This window comes from Halyomorpha halys, unplaced genomic scaffold, assembly GCF_000696795.3.
Source record: "Halyomorpha halys isolate HHAL.00 unplaced genomic scaffold, Hhal_1.1 Scaffold473.1, whole genome shotgun sequence".
Taxonomy (NCBI): Eukaryota; Metazoa; Arthropoda; class Insecta; order Hemiptera; family Pentatomidae; genus Halyomorpha; species Halyomorpha halys.
Genome location: NW_027113075.1, coordinates 659,956 through 684,149, shown reverse-complemented (window position 1 = coordinate 684,149; position 24,194 = coordinate 659,956). Strand labels below are relative to the sequence as shown.

Sequence of the window (24,194 nt, the reverse complement as noted above, 5' to 3'; positions counted from 1 at the left end):
AATAATTCCCTTAACCATATTTCTGTATCCAAACATCTTAATTCTAAGTTATTTTCCGTTTCTTTTAAATTCCAAAAATCCCTCCTTAACTTAAATATTCGTGAAATTATTGAAAAAATCCACCACCTCAACCATAAAATTTCATCTCTCACCCATATCCTTAAAACCAATATGAGCGACACACGCTTCCATAATCTTTGCACCACTATCTCCACCATTTTTTCTACCACCCGTTTACAGAAAAAACAACTTCTTTCCTCAAAATTTAATAACATTTATAATATATCGCTAGCTTCTAAAATTTATCCTAAAGGTGATGACAAATGGGTCCACAACATTTCATCAACAGACATTCCACCCAATGTTCGCAATATTCTTAGCTTAGGTCCAAAATTTTCTACCCCCAGCTCTTCATTAAAGACCATCCCAGAACTTATAACCGATCTAGAATATATTCTTAATGACCCCCTTATCCATCATTCTAATGACAAGAAAGAGTTATCCCGTACTTCGATTTGCAACATTATTTCCAACAATCTCCTACATCAGATCGACAGGCCAAAAATACCGCCGGCAGTTGGCAGAAACGCCGTCGGCAAAACATCTAAAGTAATATACGGAGATATATAGATAACAGAGGGTACGCACCCTCTGGGGACGGTTGACTGTGTAGGAAGAGATAAACAAATAAACAGCCATTATCTTACACGTGGCCACTCTAAAAACCTCGGGGTGAATACAGTAAGCCATCTGAAGCCGGGTTTCTTCAAAGAAGGTAGGAAAAAGACCGATTTTCACCAAAGGTCATTGGACCTTCTCACCCCCTCTGAAAAAAGAAGAACCAATCAAAGAACAGAAATCAAAAGAAGGAGGAGTCAGAAGGATAGGGGAGAAAATAAGCAAAAAGGGCAGGAGAAACACAGTTGAGGACAGTCTGAGTGCGTCTGATAGTCTGAGACAGGACAGTTGGATAGAGTCTGACAGTTGGACACAGTCTGGGAGAGATGGACATTTGAAGAGGAGAGTCTGGGGGAAGACGAGTTGCAGGCCAGAGAAGGAAGTCACATCTCGCGGAGATTCAGCAGCGGCACCCGGGAAGCTGCGGAGCATATCGAATATATGGACGCTCTTCCGCGACAACTGCCAAGTCGACCGACGTACCAAAACAAGTATGACCTTTTCTGTTGTAATTTGAATGGAAATAATAGAATTAATAACTTTGAGTCAGTATAAATATCAAAGATCAGTATAAATACCAACTGGTACTTCTCGATTCATAATATAATAATTAAAGTATAAGGAAACAAGTCTACCATGCTCTCATAATTCTTCCTAATGTATATATATAATTATAAATATAAAATATGTAACAAAGACTTGACTTTATAATTAATAATCCCTGCATGCCACCTCATGTATAATAGCATAGTAAATTTGTGAACACGAATTGGAGTTGGAAAGGAACTCCATTGATTAATTATAGATATCCATATCTAGCATACCATGGCGAGGAAGTCCATAGTTTCTAGTGTTTGAATTAAATATAGCACATACTTTGTCAGTCGGTTAACCATCCCTAACCATCAGGATCCGATACAGATACATAACACAAATACATAAATACATAATATAAATACATGAATTGATGGAACCCTAGTCGGACTTAGAAACCCCGAGGCCCCGTACACGGCATTATATTAAGCCCATATTTCTCTCTAATATCTACTGTTTCCTCTATTATTTTCCTTACACTGTTAATGTCCGGAGAGATTAGACATATATCGTCCGCAAATCTTAGATTGTTCATCATATACATCACGGATGTTCCCAGTCTTTCCCAATTTAATTGTCTTTTTTTGTTAAAATACTATTAAACAGAATCGGAGATAGAGGACACCCTCGTTTCATTCCTCGTTCCACCTCAAATTAATCATCTTCACTATCCAACGCCACGAATGCTTTTCCGTTTTTATATAACTCCATGATAACTTCAATGTAGAGTTTGTTTATGGCAGATTCATCCAGTACTTCCCAAATATATTTATGGTTGATCGAGTGGAAAGTTTTGAAGTAGGCGATAAAACATAAATCGACCTGCCTGTTAAATTCTCTACTTTTCTCGATGAGCTGATTTATACATTGGAGTTGATCTGTTGTCCTGTTCTATATCATGATCCTGATATATAATTTCTATTAATCTGTTTTTTAATATATTGCAAAATAGTTTGTAGGTACTTTGAGTTAATGAAATCGGGCGAAAATTTTCCAAACTATTCTTTTTTTTCTTATTTATGTATAAATATAATGTTGCTTACTTTCCACTCACCAGGGACTAACTTTTCATTGATTATTTTATTGAAGATAAAACCGAGCGATTTTATCAAAGCTTCTTTACCTTTGTAGCGAGATGTACAAGAAGTTTAGCGATGTACAAGAGCGTTTAGAGATGTACAAGAGCGCACCGAAGCTCTCAAATTTATATATTACTTTATTTTATAAAAACGTATTGTTATTTTTACATATTATTAATTTTTGTACATTCTCCTTAGCAATGTCGATAAAATAATAATAATTCTATCCCCTCTTCTTCAAATCAAATCAAGTCCTTTACTATTTTAGGAGGTTATTTGTTTTCGGTTTAGTATAATCTTTATACAAGTTCCTATAATAATTAATTATCTCTTGTACTATTTCTAGCCGAATTGTTATAGAGATGCCCCTTGATTTTCCCTAGTAGATTTTCGGGGTAGTTTCAGGAAGTTAAACATTTACAGTTAAGTCTTGTGCGTTTTGTTTACCTTGGTATTAACTAGTAGCATCAGATTTAGTAATAACTAGGACATATAATATTATCAGCGGTTACCTTAAAAGAAAAACAAGTTAAAATGATTATATAAACTACAGTTGTACTGTTGGAGTACAACCTGATAGTACAGTAAACCTGATAAAGTTGGAGCACAGTAAACCTGATAAAACACTTTTTATTTATTTCAGGTTAATATATGTGTGTTACCCAATGAATAAGAAGGTCTGACATGTACTTGGTTTTAACTACTATATCTTTTTTTTTTTTATACCCTTGATGTGAACTCAAATATTTTTACAGCACTTACTTTTGCTTTCTCACTACTGAAGATGGGAAACCTTTGTATTCTCGGAGGAAATAATAAAAAATTATGTTCTCAGAATTGAAAATTTTCACTTGAATTTTACGTTTTATACATCAAGGAACAATTTATGTTCCATTTTTGTCTCTCCATAAGAAAATTTAGGTTTAGGCATTATTGATTATTTCAGTTATTCGATTTGTAATAAATTTACAGGAAATCACCGGGCTGGTACACTACCAATTATGGTCTCATATCGATTTTGTTGGAGTTCATCTATTTTAAATGAAAACAAACCCTCTCCGAAGACCTTCGGTACATTGTCTATTATTTTCGGAGAAAATGTGACAGTCAGTTAGTACTATGAAGAAGCCACTTCTCTTATCTACTGTCAACGGAAACAGTATAGCTAGAGGATACTTATTATACGAGTATGGATTCTGGAACACAAATATTTTAAATAGAGTGAAATTAAAACTTTTATCAGGGAATTTTTTCAAAATTCTTCGATGATATTAATTTTATGTCATACAACTTCTATTAAATGTTGAATTAACATAGCTTTTTTATTTTTATCTGCATTATAATAATGAATTAATTATTAATAAAAAGCATGACAAATAAACTATATAATTTAGCTGTGAAGAATACATGCAGACAAATAAAGCGCTCTGTTAGAGTAGATAAAATTACAGTTTGACATAGGTACCCTTCTTCGATCCAATACCCTAAAATAATGGACTGATACTAGACAAGGTCTGTTGGAGCTCAAATTTATCTTTATTTTATACTTATACTTTCTAATATTACATTTTACTCAGGTCACCGGGCGCACTCTATCTACGTTGGTGTTCACCTACCTGGAAAGAGGAGGCATCGAAGACACCACAAACACCACCAGAAACAGCCGCAACCGCACGAAGAACCTCCACAACCAGGTAACAATATATTTATATTAAAAAAAAAAAAATTATCAAGTATCTAATTCATACCCTTACCCAAACCAGGATTATTCTCCCAACTTTCGGCCCTAGGAATTTAGTTTGATACCTGGGAAAAAATTTGTATCATTATTTTTTCCCCAGTTATGAAAATCATTGTTCTTATTGATTCATTTTCTATAAATAACTGCTGAAATAATTAAAAATATTACTAACAAAATTCTTGTAAGTTTTTATCATAAAAGTTTTCGAAAGAACTATTACTTTATAAATCTGGGGTATTTTCTAATAAAAGTTAAAAAAAAAAAGTCTTGCATAAACTATTCCCAAATAGGTTTCTAAGAAAGGGTGTAAGGTTCAACAAGAACTCATCCTAAATAAAAGTGCACGATTATTTTGGAACCTTAACTATGCTATTAGCAATATCCTGTGTTAATAAGATCTTACACTTAGCTTATAAAAACATTAGGTCATATACAAAGTTTGACTTTTAAATTATAACAATAAATAAAATACAAATGAAAAAAAATAAGTAACAACTTATAAAAATTATAAAAAAATTTTTTTTTAAAAACTATACCCAAAATGTTTCTTTACAAAAATTACAAGACAGAACAAGAACTTATCTTAAACAGAAGTGTATGATTCTTTCGGAACCTTCTATGACAATGTTCTCAGTTAAAATCTTACAATCAACTTATAGAACCATTTGGACCTAGAAAGTTATGTACAATTGTATTTACATCTTTACATATTCCAACAGTAAAGCAATTTATGCAGATGTTACACACATTCTTTCGTGACATACCACTGGTACTTACGCACTTAAAAAAGGATTGCTAGTTCACTGAAAATGGTACAATAACATGCAGCTGTACATTGTAGCTAATGTATTCACAATTATTACATTTGTACAATAAATAATATAGTTGTGACCGATACTTTTCACGTGTCATTCTTATGTAAATAATCGTTCCAAGCTTATAAAATTATTAAATTTTAAATATTAATTTAAATTATTATTGAAGAAATAATAAATGGTTTGAATGTACAAGGAGTGAAAATATGTATACAGATTTTAAAAAGCACTAAATGAAAAATAGTTCCTCTTTGTGATGAATAGAAAAGACTTTTGCATTTCTATGTTCACTATGAGATTTAATAAATCATGATATAAAAAAAAAAAGGGCTCATCTTTATTTAATGAAATTCCTACAAGAATTTTTAAAAAATTATAAAATTAAGAATCATATTGATCAAGGCTTAATTTGGAAACTTGAACATGGCGCGGTAAGATCCCAGACACTAAAATATAAATCAGTATTATTTCGCAACTACCTGCATGAAAATATAATGGGTGTAATGAAAAGTATAAATCGATGGTGTTCTATAAAAAGAGTAAATCCAACACTTTTCATGTCAGCATGTTTTATAACCCAATCTGGAAAACCTATATGTTTGTATTTTTCAGAACCTGGTACACAACCAAATAATGTTCCGCTTTGTCGACCTAATAAAGATCAATGTTTATTCAAGTAAAAGGGAAAAATTCGTAAATATCTAACAACATTTAATCGTGGAATTCCCCCTTTTTACAGAACATTGTCAATATTATGTACTAGTTATCATCTCAGATAAGCTCAGGTAGTGATCGGCATATCCTGGTTCGCTATGCATTTTTATATTTCATTGATTAATTACAAAATTTATTTATTTTAATATTTAATTTGCGGAAAAATAACTGTACGGAATTTATTTTAACCTGTTGGAAAAAATGTATATATAGATATTGTTCAGGTCACTTTTGCCCCACTACATTAATTTGATAAATATACTAATTACATTAGTATACTATATACGAATTATAAGTATACTAATTGAATTCAAATTCAATCTCCCCTCTTTACTTTCCTTTACTTTAAAATTGATTTTACTCCTTACAACCTTAAATCATACACTATTACATTTCAGTAAATGTATTACAATAGTATAAAAATCATGATGTAAGTTATTGTTAGCAGAGGTATAGATAACAGTGTCTGTTTAATTTACCTAACCCCAAATTAACTATCCGTAGAATCCCGTAGTGGTATTGGTATCCTTGGTTCCTTTTTGTTCACCACATAGCGTCTTACCTTTGAGTTGCCGCCGCGTACTAAACAGGCGGGAATCAAATCCACCGCGTTCTGAAACGGGCTCTCCACAAACCCTCACGCCAATCACTTTCCTATAACTTAATTAGTCCTACGTTGTGAGTTCATAGTTACGCCCAGCAGCGACTTTATTCAGAGTCCCACAAGGCAGTTATGTGCGAATGGCTTGGCATTCTGGTCGGGCGCTCTTAATCCACATTTACGAGGACCTAATAAAATATACCTCTCAGGGAATACTGCATTTAAAGACCTTCCTTGTTATATACTAATAAGGCAGTAGATAAAAGCCATTACCTTTTATCCAATAATGTATGAATGGTTTCTATGGAACAATAAACGTTCAATTCACGTATCTGTGAAAATAGATCTTCCACTAAAGAACAAATGATCATTTTGCTATCTCTCACAAAAATATAGTATATAGTATAGTATATATAGTATAGTATATAGTATAGTATAGTATAGTATAGTATAGTATAATATATAGTATAATAATATAGTATAGTATCACAAAAATATTACCATATCCTCGGGATTTTCCTGTTTAAATAACATATATAGCAATAAAAATATCTATATAAATACTAAATTTCAAATTGTTACATAGGCTATATCCTAATCTTTAATTGTATCCAAAGAATGTGTCTTTATCTAAATTGTGTTGGAAGGCCTGAATATCACAGTCAATCCCAAGAAGACCGACTGTATTATTTTCTCCATCCAGAAGAACAAATGTCCTCCCCCTAAAGTCTATAAGGTAGCAGGTACGAGAATAGACCAGCAGGGAGCATATTATATTGGGTATTCCCCTCGACATACACCTGACGCTAGCTCGCCACAGCAATAAGAAGATCAAGTAGGATAGAACCAAGTTTTATAGGCCTAATCACGTGCTAACTTATCCTAATCTTTCTCTCCGCCTCAAAGTAATGATTTAGAAGAGTGTAATCAGGCCAGCTCTGCTCAATGGAGCACCTATATTAACCAATATAGCATCATCAACGTTCAAGAAGCTCCAAACGTTTCAGAATGGTATCATCATAATTGGCGCGACAGCCCGTTATCGAGCTTGGGTCTCCTCTAGTAGCTTTCGCCAGGCCGTCCTGTCTTCTGCTGGAACTCTCTAGTTTCGGGTTCTCAGAAGGACCCTGGCATACTTTGATACAGCGTCTGACCACCTCATATTCGGCCGCCCTACTCTTCTCTATCCATGTAGTTGATCAGATAAAACTTTAATTGAGATGTCATCGCCGCGCTTCCTCGCCACATGACCTGCCCATGAGAGTCTACCCAAACTTATAAACTTGACAGAATCACCATCTCGGTACAAAACCGATAGCTCCGCGTTCTACCTTCTTCTCCATACATTGCCCTCTCTTAACAGGTCCAAAGATTTTTCAGAATGGACCTCTCGAAGATCAAAAGTCTTGCTTCATCAGCTTTAGTGAAGGCCCAAGCCTCGGATCCGTATATGACAACGGGACGTACAAATGTTTTATAGAGATTTCCTTGGTCCCATTAGAGAGCAGCAGTGATCCTTCTGCTAATCACCTGAGAGATATTGTTTTGGCTATTAACTTCAGTTCCCAGGTATATGAAAAAGCTCACCCTCTCTAACTTGACAATGAACTTGCATCAAATGTTCCAATTCCTGGTCCACATCTTCCCGCTCTCAAGTACTTCGTCTTGTTCCCATTAACTACCAGACCCAGTTTTCTTGCAGTACTCTCCAGATACCCTCAAGTCCAAAAAGAGATGATGAGTGATAGTCCCATGTTCTTCACATTTTTTCTAGTATGGTTTTGAAGTGAGTATTTGGTCTGTTGTGGACCTTCCTCTTCTGAACCCTTCCTGGTATTTACCCAGTTCTCTTTCAGCATGTGGAACAAGTTTCTCGAAGAGAATAATGGAGAGCACTTTGTATATGCACGAAAGGAGAACAATACCACGGTATTTGTTGCATTCCAGTCGATCTTAATTTTTATAAAGTGGGCAGATTTTTCTTTTGTCTATTTTGAGGATTCTCTCCTCTTCCCAGATGGTGATAATCAGGTTATGAATCTCCTTTCTGAGTCCATTCATATCGAAGAAGTTCCACTTTAATCCCGTCCAAGCCCGGAGCCTTGTTATTTTTTAACTTCATGATAGCTGCCTCAACTTCATCATCTGGAAGCTCACCGTCATTTTGAAGGTCAACACTTTCTCTTCTTACCATGTTGGCTTCTTCAACATCCCTGTGTAGTGCCCGCTTGAAGTCCCTCGCCCATCTCTCCAATATATCAGCCCTATCTGTCAAGAGCTCATTAGCCTCATTCTGGCAGGAAGCTACTCGCGGTTTGAGTGCTAATCTTTCACAAGATTTCTTATTTTTTAGAGCGGTATGCTCAGACGTATAGTGGGGCATACTTCACTTCAAAGAGCAAAGATGAATCATATACATACGACACTCGAACTACCACTGTGACAGAATTTATATCGATGAAACAATCAAATTTTTTTCAGTCTCCAGTACTGTACTAACCCTTTATTCAGAACACTGACGCCGACACGACGGCCACAAAGGTGGCTGACACATACAATCAGACTCAGACTTGACCAAATCTGATGATCCCCTTCAACAGATAGCAGACTCAACCTATTTTCCTATTTTCAGGCGAATCCCATTCCTCATTACTCTCTTGAAATGGATTTGAAATGCAGTACAACTAGAACAAAATGTTAATGACGAACCCACCCTATGAAAACCACGTTATAAAACGCGCGATGTATTTCCTAAGTACATCACGCTAGGGCCTTGGACCTCCACGCTCTGTCGCCTAATGTTTAATTAATTAGTTTAATCTTTTACTTCGAATCTGATAAAACCGAAAATCGACTATACAATGTAGCTACCTCCTTATTAATGCATACTCTTTAATTTTAATTTATGTCGTGTTTTAAAATTATAAAATTGAAAAAGATAAAATAAGTCAATTTCCCTATTTAAATATTAAACAAAAACGTTCTTTCCATTATCTCAATATACTTTCCCTACCTATCTCATTGACAGATTATTCCAATACAATTAAAATTGTGCTTATTTATTCCTACTCATTCTCCTAGTGTACATCAGGCATCATTGGTCAGTATCATTGGTCCCACCCTTTACACAGTTTATTCAGCAGAAATCCCAACACTTTTCCCACCACTTATACTGACAACACATGTATGCTATCAGAGACACCCATCAGTTGTTTAATAAGCCCTCCAATCCCATATCACACCCCTGGAATAATGGTGTAAAAATTGGAGGATCAATACAGATTTCAAGAAACTTATCATTTCACATCCTTTTTCGTAAACCTATTACTTCATTCCCAACTGTATTATCTAATAATACTCCAATTATCGTTGTCAAAGGGATCCATAACCAAGGACTATTTCTAGACAAATGACTCATAAAAGATTGAAAAGACAAGAAACAACTCGTCGATTACTCAACACTTACAACTCAACACTTACTTTACAGACGGTCTAAGCTTCTAATTAATTAAAAAATAATCATATACATCACTATAAAAGGCCTATTTGGACATAGGAGGTGAACTTTAGGGCTCCGCTGAACCGTCCAATTCTTCTGTGTCCAATCTATACGATCCAAAATCCTTCTTGAAATCCCCAAAACTCATTACTTTGTCACAAATAAAATGATAATGACATCAATACATGGTCGATTTAGTCAGACCCGATACAATACTTTCATGATAAACTTCCTAATCACTCAAACCTAATTGTTTCTAACATTGGCTCCTCTTCGATTGCTGATCATACTTCTAGGAGTCTGAAAAGAACAGGACCTTGAGACTGTAACAGCCAGCCAGCACGTAGTACCCAAGCCAGCACGTAGTACCGCTATATCCCACCAGGGGCCAGCACTACAAGCGCCTAAGAAGCTGTACAATTGTATATATGTTATTATTATAAAAATACGATCTCCTGTATAAAATGTATATATTTTTATATGTAATATGTGAAAATGTAATTATAAAATAAAAAGAGATCGAGCAATAAGATTCTACGGAACTATCTCAAGTAGAGCTAAAAGAGTGAACTCTCAGTGATAACCGATCACATGAGGCCTTTAATTGTCGAGCCTTCTCCGGCTCTAGCGAGATAGAGACAGAGCACCAGTGGCTTACGCTCTACTTGAGATAGAGAGGTTTACTGCCGATCTGTTCTCTCAAGAATTGTTTTTTGATATGCTCACCCTTGACTATGGCCTATCACCTCTACCTTACTCCAGCAATCTTAGTCCGCCGGCTTCATCTCCGCAACTAAGATTGTAACCTATTTCCTACCGGTTTCACTGGTCCGCCGCTTCATCTCGACAACCAGTGAACTGGCTCCTATCATGACAGTTCTAGTCCGTCGGCTTCATCTCCACAACTAGAACTGTTACTCTCACCTAGACCTCCTCTACCTAGTCAGTGTCCAGGGCTCATCCCCTGGCACGGCCTTCCTTTCTTAACCCTAACTGAATACGCCTTGTCGTGGGCCTTCTGTAATGAGATATCAGGCTGGAGAAATCGCCTAAGACAAGACCCAATCCCGACAAGTGGTGACCCCGACGAGACCTTCGACTCTAAAAGTTATTGGAGTATCAATAACATATCTACAGCAGAATAAACCAATGGGTTGATTATCTACAAGACTCTATCATGTCATTGAATGATAATTCACATAACATTTACTGGTTGAATATTTTATTAAACACAATTGTAAATTTAAGATAATAATTTTTTTAAAAATATTTTATATTATAAATGTATGAAAATGGTTAACTCAGCTGATTTAATGCATAACATATACTTCCAGATCGACTATGTCCCTGATACAACACTTGTGTTCGACTACAATCCGCTTTTATCTACACCGCAATCAGCCCCCTTTGTCGCTGATCAATGCTTCTCAAAGCTGCCGGGGTTATTGCCTATCAAATGCTCTGATCGAGTTTCCATCTTAACGATCAGAGCTCCTCAGGCCCATAATGGAGTACTAAACAACTCCTAGGGACGACGTTCACTTTAATAATGGCGAGTACCCCATTTTAAAATCCATTATGCTAATACAGATTTGGGTGGTAAAAAGAATCGAATAAAGTATTAAACAACAAAATGTGACATGGAGATGTAAAACAGAATTAATCCACTTTCGTAGTACTATTAAAAAACTATTTTCCACATTATTTAAGGTCCTTTTTAATTAAGGTGGTGGTGCATGGATAATCCCTCAAAACGAACTAAGCCCAATCTAATTTTATATTCAAGGCTAAAACTGAGATTTAAAAGGGGATATATCCTTATAATATATAGCAGCAGAATACATCAACAATTGTATATTTTCCTTCAAATATTATAAAGTGTACTTAAAAATGGACTATTTAATTAGAATTTCTTTATAGCCGAAAAGATGTTTCAAAGGATAATGCAGCCTTCTTATTATTTTTACCTTTAAAATCTATAAAAAATAGAATTTGGAACACAAAATTATTGTTTTGCCTTGGAAGATCCATTATTTGTTCCATGTGATTTATTTTTTTGTTGATTTTTTTTTCTTTTTCATACAATTATTCGATGATAATACTGAAGATTTTTTATTTTAAATTCTCCGTTTAAAATGGGAATAATCCAGTGTATATAAAAATGTAGTATTTTTAATATCTTAACACGATTTTAAATTCTATTTCTGTTGTTTAATAAATAACTACCTATCCAATAATAATTGTTTAAATAAAACAATTACTTTTATAATACATAGTTTGGTGTTATCTGAAAAATATTTCATCTCCACGTCTTATATGACAGTATTATCGTGAGTACGAATACACAAAAAAAAAATCTGTTAAATATAAATAAAGTTTTTTCATTGAATTAATTTTTTTCCCCTGTGCCTAGATAAATCCTTCTCGGCACTTAAGTGAGAAGGGATATCAGACCTGGTTTCAAGAGGCCCTATTCAAATCCAGACTGAGTCGAGAGGTTTTCCTTCCTCTTGAGGGTTTCTGCCCATCCTACCATTATAATATTGGTATTTAGATAGTCAACCCCATTCAATATTATTCCTATGTAAGGATCAAGTACATAGTTCAATATATATGCATGGTTGAAAGTGAACACTTTAAATAGTTTTCTAATAATTTTAGCAGTAAACAAATAACAAGAGGGGAAAAGGCGGTTTATTTCACAAGGGTTTCCTCAACCACTTTTTAATATACATAAGTTATATTATATTTTTTCTAATTTTTTAAACAATTTTTTTATCTTATTTTTTGTTTCCACCTGTCACAACAGTAACTAGAAATGGGAAATCAGGATTCACTTTAGATGGGCATTATGTGATTCATTACTTCTCCCACTAATTTTTCTTTAAATTATTTGAATATACAGTATATATCACTGGGGGAAAAATAAAATGGAAGTCAGCTACTAATTCAGAGAAAATATTGCTCAGATATATGCATGTATGGTCTTCGTTCCTGGAAGGAGACAGTTTGTTGCTTTCTTATTATGCAATGTTCATTTGTTCTTGTTTTTTTTGTTTACCTAGTCTTATCTGACACATGGGAGGTTATTTTGTAGCGAACCACCCTATTCTAATTAGTGCGGAAGGGTCGAGTTTTCATTCCTTTACACATGAAATAAAAATCAACCACTCTCCCCCCTCCCCCCCCCGCCAGGCCAAAATCGACCGGTGCCGTAGCATATTCTAGATTGCTAAGGTGACACCTCAACTCACTAGGTTGCAACGACCACATGCAATGTCCATCTCACGAAGAGCTGCGGTTTTATTCTACACTTGGGATCGATCAATTCTAATTCCACTCGATCTCCTCTACTACCCCTTCTTGTAGAAAGACTTAAAAAGTAGAAAATTTATTTTGCAAATTAATTTTGTGTCAAAGAAGTGCCTTTTTATGGTCTTAACTACCTATCCATGAATTTTAAGCATTCATAAAATAATTAAATCACTTTCCATATTTTTCAGGCAAAACATATTTCTGACGGAGCTTTTCTAGTCCGAGCTTTTTAAACTTCACATTATGTCAAGACGATTATATCTGTCATCCCTTTTTATCCCACTCAATCTTCCATTGCTGTATTTCGTATTACGTACTCATCTTACCTTATTACTAGCTTTATTTCATTTAATATAGTTCTTATAAAAATCCCAATGCCTGTGAGTAATTATAAATTACAGGCTTACAATCTGGCATTTATTAAAAATAAATAAAATACGGGTTTTAGTAAATTATTTAGCATGTTTCGAAGCTTGCGTGATGAGATATTAGCTATAAATTCTTTCATCTTTTTTCGCTTCTCTTTGTAGCCGATTGTGATGCTGCTGTATTATACCTCGTTTGGGTACTTAGGATTGAAAAACTCATGGATCTGGGTCTGCTTGAAGTTTTCTTAGAAAGTCCTAGCCGCGAACCGCTCACATTTTTTATTCTTTCGTTAAGGCCACCTTGGTGCATACGCAGAAGCACTCAGCAATATTTATTTAGTGTGGTGGTCCCTTCATCACTTGAGCCGCTGCTAGTGGTTCCAGAACAGTCGCCCTTTTGTATCTGTTAATCGGTAACAGCTATTATTAATACTCAGAATATTTAAATTACCCTTAATTTCTTCTTAGCCCAGTATTCTCGATAAATATTCCGTCTTTACATCGATTATGTACGGAAGGACATTTATATATAACTACAAAAATCAGATGATTAGAAAACCCGTTATTTCATTTTTCATTATTATCTATAATCTTACAAAACATGTTGGTAAATATCATGTAATTCAAATTTTATTTTCAAGGAACTTGAAATGGAACTTATTTGAATCATTAACAGATGTCTTGTTACCAATATTTCTACGTAAAACAAAAACAAGTAAACCAATTTAAGAAAAATGCCAAGTCCTGATAAACCTGTTCGTGACAATGCCGTACTTGAATTAAGTCCGCTATTGATTTATGTTTGGCCTTCCTTACCGTACCTGCAGCTCACCAAATCCAACAAAATAGTTTATCTTAATCTGATCAGCTGTCAGCATGTCACTTTTAAAGTATTTAATCTCTTTTCAAAGAAATTTAGAACATCAATTAAATATAGATTTAATCCTAGATCCTAAAAATATGTTGCTATTAACCATAAAAATAATTTTATTAATACTGATAAAAGTTGTATTTGTTAATTTAAAGCACAGGTATAAGTTCTTAATTAATATAACCATTTTATTTCCGTACATAATTACAGTAAAATGTTTGGGCCAGAAAATATTTTTTTAAGTTAAAATCTTGGTAGAGTTTAGGAAATGTTTGTGGATATTAGAAAGAAAGATAGAAAGATGATGACGTATATAAACAGAAATTAAAAATAAATAAATTTAAAAAATTGTATTCCTTAGCCGAGTAACTCAAGAGTAAACTGAGGCAAAATCATCAAGTAAATGCACAGTTATTGAAAATATTTAAAGCAAGTAACACTAAAAAAGGAACAGAAATTGTTCTTACATAACAATATGATAGTTACTAAAACAAAATCTAAGCAAAGGCGTTAAGCAAAAACTTTATCATTAAAAAGTACCACAAATCATCTCACCACCATTTTTTTTCCAAAGCTGGATTTGCAATCTACATTTACTGATTAGAGAAAGCTTCGTCTTTACCAAGTATAACACCACAACTCATGAAAAGATATTTATAGTTCTCTTTTATTGGTTCAATGCTTTTTAACAAATAAAAGATGTAAAAATGATTGTTTTTAAGGAGTACCATCACCAAGATATATTACCGGGATTGGTGAAAATTTGGGAATTAGTGTTTTCATAATCTAGAGAAAATTTCATCAACAACTTTCGTCAACCCTTGCGAAAAACTCCTGTGAATTTGAACAATTCGTCTCTTAGATTTTTTTCCCAGACGAATAATCATTAGCCTTCAATTATAGATAGTGACCTACCTAATATATATCTCTTAAAAACAGTTTTATTTATTGTTACTGAACATTCCTTGGTCTGATTACAGGACAAGTTTAACATAAATAATGCATCTGCAATGGTAGCCCTTAAATGTTCCAAAGCATTTGATTCCTGGACACTCTTACAAATTACCAGCGGTTAATTAACCTGAATTGTCCAGAACAGTTATATTCACTCATTGATTTAGGATTTTCAGCGCACATGACTAAGAAAATGAAATGAGGCAAACTAAATCACGTTGTATCGCTTCAAACTTATCATTGCGCTTAAGTTTGTTAATTTATAAACATATATTACATCTGACTTTATTATTTGATGCAGCTTTTAGCTTCCCATAGAGCCAAATCTACAGATAATCGTTTACAATTATTTTAAAACGTTGTATTATGACAAATCGATAAAGGAATATCAAGGATTCACTTGAGCTTAAAATTTTCAAAAACAAGGGATTTCCCAACAAAAATACGTGACAAATTCTTTGAATGCTTGGAAAAGGTAACAAATCCCTCCATCAGTCAACATATATACCATCAGGAGTACATCAATGATGGCCCAAATCTTAATTATGTGATAATTAAATTTTAAGTTTTAGGTTTAGTGTAAGTTTGATACAAAAAGAAGTCCCAGTTCTAAAATTGTATTTAAGGTATGATAATTTATTAATAATATTGTTATTTATTTAAAATTGTTAAAAATCATATGTATAATAAAAGCTGCTTGTGATAGATTGTCCTTGAGGCCGAAACGTCGGACTTATAAAGAAATATAAATTGTTTTAAGACTAAAATTGGATAAAATTTATTTTATCTAAACAATAAATTATGAAATGATGTTACACAGTCTCCTTAAATCACAAATATAAAGTAAAAGGAATTTCTCCAGGCAAGTGTAATTATCGGAAAAAGATAAGGGGTTACGAAAAAAAACCAATAATGTTAATAGTAAAATTTATTTTTAAATCTTTAAATGTAAGCAATTATGTCCATACACCTCATTTCACACATTTTTTTCTCCTCATTATGTAGCAATGGCAAAGAAGCAGTAATAATCTATGTTTTAGCAAAATATTTTGTTATGTATTTATTTAAGTTTTCTCGGTGCACCAGGATTAGTTATTTTCGATTTTCTCTTACCAAATTAGCTCTATGTAGCTCATAGGTGATGTAATTCTGAATCCGGTGCTCAGCATTCTTTGGTATTCACAGCTGGGGTACAGAGGAACTATGTCCTTTTCAAAAGCAAGATCCAGCTGTCCGGAAGAACACATTTTGCTTCTTAGTCTGTCCATTCGGTGGAGAAGTATTTTCTCAATAAAAAAACTCTCGTGTTTGTCATCCACCACCAGTTTCACACCTCAATTATATCTTCTCAGACTGTCTTTTTCGATTTCCTGAGGTCCTTGGTAATCCTCATACGGATAGTTTCCGGTGGACGTCATAAATCTATTCTGAGGCAGTGTATTGTACATTGTGTATGAGGGTTACCGAAATCATGAAATGTGCATCAAGATTAAAATGCAAATGCCACCTAGAAAAAGTACTTTCTTTGTTAAAGAAAAGAAATACACTATATTATAGCGTTAAAGTGCTGTCCTAAGAAACTCCACATAGCTGATAAAATATTTATTAAATTATCATATTAATTACGTCACTAATATAAACAAACATCTGAAAATTAGGCAAGTACAAATGTAACATGTTGAAATAGTAGTCACGCTAAAAAATGTGACAATCTTATCAAACGAAACATAAACATAACCTTGCATTATACTAGTAACAATTCATTCTGCAAAGCATTCATATATGCATACTCGGCAATCATAAATAAAACATATTTGTAACTAACAACTCCCAACTTCAAATAATCTGCGATTATTTGAACAGTTGTAATAAACGGTCATCACATAAATTAAACTGCCCCACTTTAATGTGGCACACTTTGAATATCCATTTTATAAGATTTATATAACATTACGTGATATTTCAACTACGTATATTTAAAAAAATTAAAATATGCTTATTTTAATGCTGAATAAAAATTTAGAAAACAAATTCCTTGTCATTAATAACGATGGGAATATTTTCAAAAAGAAAATACACACACACACACACACACATATATATATAAGTAAAAACCTAAGTCTCTCTTACATCAATGGCTGTCTCAACCTAAATTTGTTCCTAGCTTCCTATATGCCAGGAAGGTTACTTTTACTTAACTGAACGCTTTTATCTTCACAAAAACATAATGAAAATATAAATGATAATTTTGTAGTGACCTATGAGCGTTCGCAAAACTAAGAGCTTTAGCTCTTCCTGCCTAGGAGCATCACATATGTCAGTTCTAGTGTTGTGTTATGTTCATTTATCTATTGAAATGTAGATAATTTAATAATTGTATGTATAAACATGCAAACAGTATTATAATTGTAAATGTATTAAAAATAAAGTCTATCAAAATAATACACTCAATCACAGTGCAAAAGTTAAGTTCTTACAGGCCGGGCCTCTCACCGGCCTTTGTATTCTTAGTAGAATCAGTACACCAGTGATGCTAGCTTAATAGTACAAGGAGGCTCCTCACCCGCGGATTTTAAAAATAGTACCATTTAGAATAGATATTTCGTAATATCAAATAAACCAGAAAACGAGAACTGTACGAAGGCAGTCTTACAGACTAAACCACCTCCTCACATCGCCAGCGCTCTCTCTGCGGCTTAAACTCCAAGTTTACAAGAGCATTCTGAGGCCGGCACTTCTCTACTTTTTTTTTTTTTTTTCGAACCCTCTAAAACAGAAATAAAAGTGATTTAGTAAGTGCATTAATGTGAAAAAAGAAAAAGTAATTCGTGTTGTGTCTTACCTTTTACTACCTTTGGTATTTTAAGGTTACCTGTTATATTTAATTTTACATATGAGCTATCCATTCAGGAGCTATTTTGAGTCCGGTTACTTCTCTACGTAGCACCACTCTGCACTTACCTCTCTGACGGCACGCGGTGCCACCTTCAGGGATTCCAGGATAGTATGTTGCGGAGGATGGTCCGCACTACATCGTGGAAGAAGAAGAAGCCTCAGGAACTGTATCAGCTCCTCGAACTACCCACAGTACCAGAGTTCATTGGTCGGAGGCATGTCAAGTTCTTTGACTCCCTCAAACATCTGACCAATCCACCCTTCTAATCACTGACACCAGCGCCCCCTCCAGTAGCTGGCAGGACCTTCACCCTCGTAGCCAATGATGAACCGCCCATTGAAAAGTGAAAGACACTTGTTAGTTTTAGTTTTTATTATGTAGGGTAAAACTCAGAAAACGAAGTGTGTCCCAGCACCTCGTCTACTTTAACATTATATACACTCAAAGAATTATAAATCTCAACCTGTCCTTAGAATGGAGCAATGCTCCAGTAAAAGAACAATTTTGTAAATATGTATATATATAAAAATTTCAACAATAAAATTTTTCTATAGGGGCTAGGGGAAAAAAAAAATCAAATAAGCATTACAAGTAACCTTAAAATACCAAAGGTAATACCCAACACGATTTATTTCCTTTTTCACAGTAAACCACTCACTAATTCACTGTTTCTTTCTGTTTTAGAGGGATCGGAAAAAAAAAACTTAATAGTACCATCTTGGAACAGTAAATAAGCACATTCAGTATATCCTTCCAACCTTTATTTTGATATGATGTTTCATATTCCTCGATTTTTCCCTAATGATCTCTTCCTCTTCCAACAGTTTTAATCCTGTCAAAAGTCCCTGCGACTGGTGCCCAGTCCAGACTTACATACCTCTTCGTGTTTACGTATATAGTATATCCTGTAGAGCTAAGTTACCATCTTTCAAGGATTTACCGCTGCACTCGTAAGATTCATTCTGTCTATTCACCTCCTAACCTTACCTATATGATCATGCATTGTCGAAGCCTTCTACTACAGAGAACTTCACATTGTCTATTGGAGTCAGATCTAACAACCACCTCGACACTGTGGTTAGAAATATTTTATTATTTTTCTTTTTTTATTAATTGTGAAATATTATTAATTTTAATTCATTATTTTGAACAACAATATTCTGACGTTAAATAATAATAATTAAGCTTCAGCAGATATTTTTGTAAATGTCATAAGATTTAAAGATTTAATAGGATTATAGTTCTCTGTAATCATATTTTCTGGAGGTAACGTCTTGTCAATTAACATCAATTCCAAACCCATATTTTCCAAGAAATGTTTGGAACTTTGGAAAGTGTTCGTTCGTACAGATAATCTTACATAAAAAAAAGAACTCTGTTGTGAGTGCTTCTTTACATTTATAATAAGTTAACGAAATAACGTGAATTTCTATAATTCAAAGATTAGGTAAGAACTCCTTAATTGGGAGGGAGAAGAGAATAAACGTCGAAGATTGGGTTCGCTGATAATTTGGGGGATCTCACATCAGTTAAGGATGGATCTGAAAATGGATTGAAAGAATGGAACTTCAGCTTTGTAAATCATAGTAACGCATTTCAAGTTGTAGCAACGTTGAATTTTGATAAAATTGTAAGGATTTGTAATTTTTGTCGTGAATGAGACATCTAGAGAAAAGAAAATTCCTAGAAACAAAAACGAACCTGTCTTGATTTTTCCAAAAAAATAAAACAAATTGGTTAGCCTACTTAACTGCCAGCGTCTTTTTTTAATTTTGTATGCATTTCGACTAATGTAATGCGATAAAAATCGTTTGTTTTTATTCTGCAAAAAAAAATAATAATAAAATAAATAGATTAGTAAATAATGACCATAACTATGAACAGATATTACAAAGATAATACAAAAAAAAATCTAAAATTATTTAAAATATTTTTTCTCTGCACCTAGTGCACAATATCAGCAACCATCAGATCCATACCTAATATTTTTCTGTATAATATTACCACAAAAAGGTTTCATTAAAATCAGTGATCCCTGTGTGACTCCTATTAGATTCTTGGAAGAAAGAGGTTGCATAGATTCCAAGTTATGACTCTTTACTTAGCCTGCATTAGATGAGTTTATTGACCATTGATCACTGATTCAGAACAAATAATTATCACAATTAAAATAATAGCAATATTCTTTCAGGTACTCCACCTGGGCAGAGAGTACAATTTATTCTTGGAGAAACTGGAGAAGATCCTGAAAGATGTTCTCATCCATTGTTTTCAGAGATGGAAGAATTGGTATTAGGGGAAGGGGATGTACCTGAATGGAAAGAAACAGCCAGGTAAGGAATGATGAACTTGAATAATCTAAAGTGTGATTATAATGTTTTGGGGAATAAAACATATTATGTAAGCAAAATAATTCCTATTTTCCTTCACATAATCTCAGTATTGATGTTTTATTGGTCTTCAGAAATTATTTCTTCTTAAATTAGAGCTTTGAAACAGTTTAATTATAAAATTGAGGAACATATTCACTTTCTGGTGATAAATTGTACAAGAAACGTCTAATTAATTTTTAAACTTCCTACCCCTGGAACTACTTTCAGCACTCTTCATTTTTATAAATGGCCCAATTTCTCTTCATTTATTGAAGTTTAGAGTTGTCATTGGGGACTAAAAACAAATTATATGACTCATTCCTTCTCCTTACATTTTTAAGGCCCTTTCTTTGAGGGAGAGATTGGATTGAATTTCAATTGCAGTGAAAATGATATTATGTTCCAGTTGTTTTATATCTCATTTAGAGCAACTGATTTTCAATGAACTTGTTTAAACTCATTATGAATTTCAAAAATTATTTGTGATGAATTATTCAGAAATCATTACATTTAATAAGAGAAACATATGATTGTAGAAATGATGTTTCTGAATAGTATCAGGAACATTATACACTTTTTTTTTTTTCATTTATGTCTTTTTATTGTAAAAATGTGATGTGATCTGATCTACACTGGAGAACAATTCTTTTTATTGACAATGAACAAAGCTCACTCTAAGAGTTAAAGGAAATGCACACATTTTTGTTTTAGAAACATCATATTGAAGTTGCAAATGATAAATTTCTTCTTAGTCCTGTGCTCCTAATTTTAAATTTTTTGATCTAACTCCAGATTTTCAATATTCAATATTCAAAATTTACCATTACAAAAAGTTCGATGGTTCGATACTCATATTAATTATTCTCAAATATTAATATTATATAAGACAAGAATATTCTTAGGGACCAATTTTTTTTTTTTTTTTACAATAATCTTCATTTTCTCTTGAAATAAAAATAAAAACAATAGGAACATATCAAAACAAAAAATTTCCTTCCTTAATTATACTGACCATCTTACTATAACTAAATTTGGTAAAAGTAATTTGACTTTTGTCATAAACAAAACTAAGTATGACAAAATCCACCAAGGAGCTTAATAAACAGTATTGTACAATTTAAGTTCCATTTTAACCCCACCCAGACTATCTTCCCAGAAAAATTTATATTCATTATTAATCTAGACCAAAACAAATCCTTATTATATGTATATATTGTTTGATTAAATTTGAAATTATTTTAAAATGATTTGAGATTACTACTTCACTACTTTACAATTGATTTGAAATATCAAATTCTTTTTTGAAAGGAAATTGAAAATTAAATATAAATAGACATTGAAAAAAAAAACATTGTGAAACTTAGGACCACAAATGAGGACAAGTTTACTGTAGCAAAGTATTCCCAAATTCTGAAGCAAAGTTGTGGGCAGTAACATTTTGCGTAAGTTTTTTGTAGAAAATTGGTATTATTATTTAATTTGTAAATAGTATTGTAAATAAAACAGTATATGGTGACACTATGACACTACTGGAAACAAAGAAACAAATTTGGACTATAAAAAAGATTAATAATGAAAACTGATACTTGTTTCTTGATCATAGCGATAACTCAAAGAACTTTATGGTTACAGTTACCAATATACTTTGAAAAGAAGAAATCTAATAGAGGAAGAAAAATACGAAAAAACCTAGCATTATTTTTCAACTGAACTTTGCTGCCACCAATGGGAAGGTAAACTTTTCTTGTTTACCTCCAAGCCCTTTCACTACCACTGGTGTGCCAAACTGATAAAAATGAAACTTTTAACATCACTGATAGTTACTCCTCAAGGTGTAAAGTAAACCATTTCTATAGTAGCATAGAAGTGAATAATCAGGTATTTGTACTCATCTAAGGATGTAGTAGATCTGATTTTTATAAAGTATTTAGTTATTTATTCATTTAGCAACAGGCTAGACACAGACCAGGTTATAAAAATTAGACTTCAAAGAAGTTCTAATATTTTAAAATTACATGGAATTTACATAAATACTTTATTTTTTCTGAAAAATGTGATAATGATAGTAATCTGGAATATTATCTTTTTAATTTCAGATGGATAAAATTTGAAGAGGATGTTGAAGAAGGAGGTGATCGATGGTCAAAACCTCATGTTGCTACACTTTCTTTACATTCTCTCTTTGAGTTACGTTCACTCCTCTTGAATGGAACAGTTCTTCTTGATATGGAGGCAAATTCATTTGATGAAGTTGCTGACCTAGTTTTAGATACGTTTAGTTCTTTAGATACCCAAGTGAAAGACAAGGTAACTTGAAATGTTAACTGATTATTTATGCTTGTATCTTCAAATTTATTTATTTTACTTTCTTAAGGTAAGAGAAGCCTTATTAAGACGCCATAGACACCAGCATGAACGCCGCAAAGAGACAAATATGTCAAGACTTCCGATTATTCGATCATTAGCTGAAATTGGCAGGAACCATTCCTGTACTAGAAGTAAGTTAACTGCCTTTTATAACCTTATATCACATAATATATTATTATAACCTTATAAATTATAATATATTTTGTGATTAATAATAGCTGAAAAGCAGACTTTCATACATATTATGTATGCTAACTTATGCTCTAATATACTTCTTTTATATATAAATTTCTATTGTTATTTGAAAGATAATTAAAATTTGGTTATTTTTAATATTTAGAAATTCTAAATATGCTTTGTGCTATAGTAATGCTACTATACTAACTGCTTTATTTAGCTCAAACCTTTATAATCATTGTAAAAGTGCTTCAAAGAAGTAACACTTTAATTACCCAATAAAGATTAGATGAAAATCAACTTTATGACAGTGGTGATTTCCAGATAGTATTAAAGGTAGCACAAAAATACAACATGGTAAAGGCACGTTCAATTTTTGTTGTTCAATTTCAAAATACTCCAATAAAGTAAGTGTAAAACAAGCAGTTTCATAATGATCAGAAGGTATTTAAAGGTCAAATTGTAAGCAACATAATTTTTATTTGGAAAATACAGATTAATTTATTTATTCTTTTAACAATGTTAAAACTCCCTCTCTCCCTCTCATCCGAGTTCAGGAGGTTCACTGCTTAAGCTGAGCAGGTTGGGTCTGTCAAAATGAAACCATTCCGTTTCAATTGATTCACTAAATCACAACTGAATATTTTCTATTTATTTTGAAAATTATACAGTAATTATACTTTTCTTTTATAAAGCAAGGGGGCTCTCAAGCTCGTGTTCAAAAATGGAATGATGGTTGTCGGATTTAGTAATCCGATTTTCACGGTTAATTTTTGAATTTATATAAAGTCGGGGTCGGGGGTCTCATTTCCTAATGCCCCCCCTTGCCGCGAACACCGGAAGACCCCGAAGACGCCGCGACTGCAATGCCGCCCCAGCTTTATCATGCAGGCTAGGACCTGGCCTACCCCTACCATCACGCCAGGCTACAGGACACGCTAGCCAGCCCTTGAGGAACAAGGACGTCTTCTTACAGACATAGGCGAAGATTACACGGTCTCCACCGTTTCGCCCACCGTACACCTCGACGAGGGAAGCGGCTACAGGACGAGGAAGTGACTGCGACAGCGAGACTTCCAACAGTCGATCAGATAAGCTATGAGACCACCCCACTATTCTGATATATTGTTAAATATAAATTATTTTGAACTAA

At 33.3% G+C, this 24,194-nt stretch overlaps 1 protein-coding gene across 11 annotated transcripts in view; it reads left to right on the top strand.

The window, feature by feature from the left end:
- The window catches only part of Ndae1 (Na[+]-driven anion exchanger 1), a 178,264-nt gene that overhangs the window by 82,149 nt on the left and 71,921 nt on the right, over positions 1–24,194 (top strand). For 10 of the 11 annotated variants that reach the window (XM_067050711.1, XM_067050709.1, XM_067050710.1 and 7 more), the window contains 4 exons: positions 3,929–4,045; positions 20,317–20,458; positions 22,594–22,804; positions 22,872–22,995. In XM_067050711.1, coding sequence (XP_066906812.1) covers positions 3,929–4,045; positions 20,317–20,458; positions 22,594–22,804; positions 22,872–22,995 — 594 coding nt within the window. Of the gene's footprint in view, positions 1–3,928; positions 4,046–19,181; positions 19,203–20,316; positions 20,459–22,593; positions 22,805–22,871; positions 22,996–24,194 lie in introns of those variants that run through there. The other variant, XM_067050712.1, reaches the window with a different exon arrangement.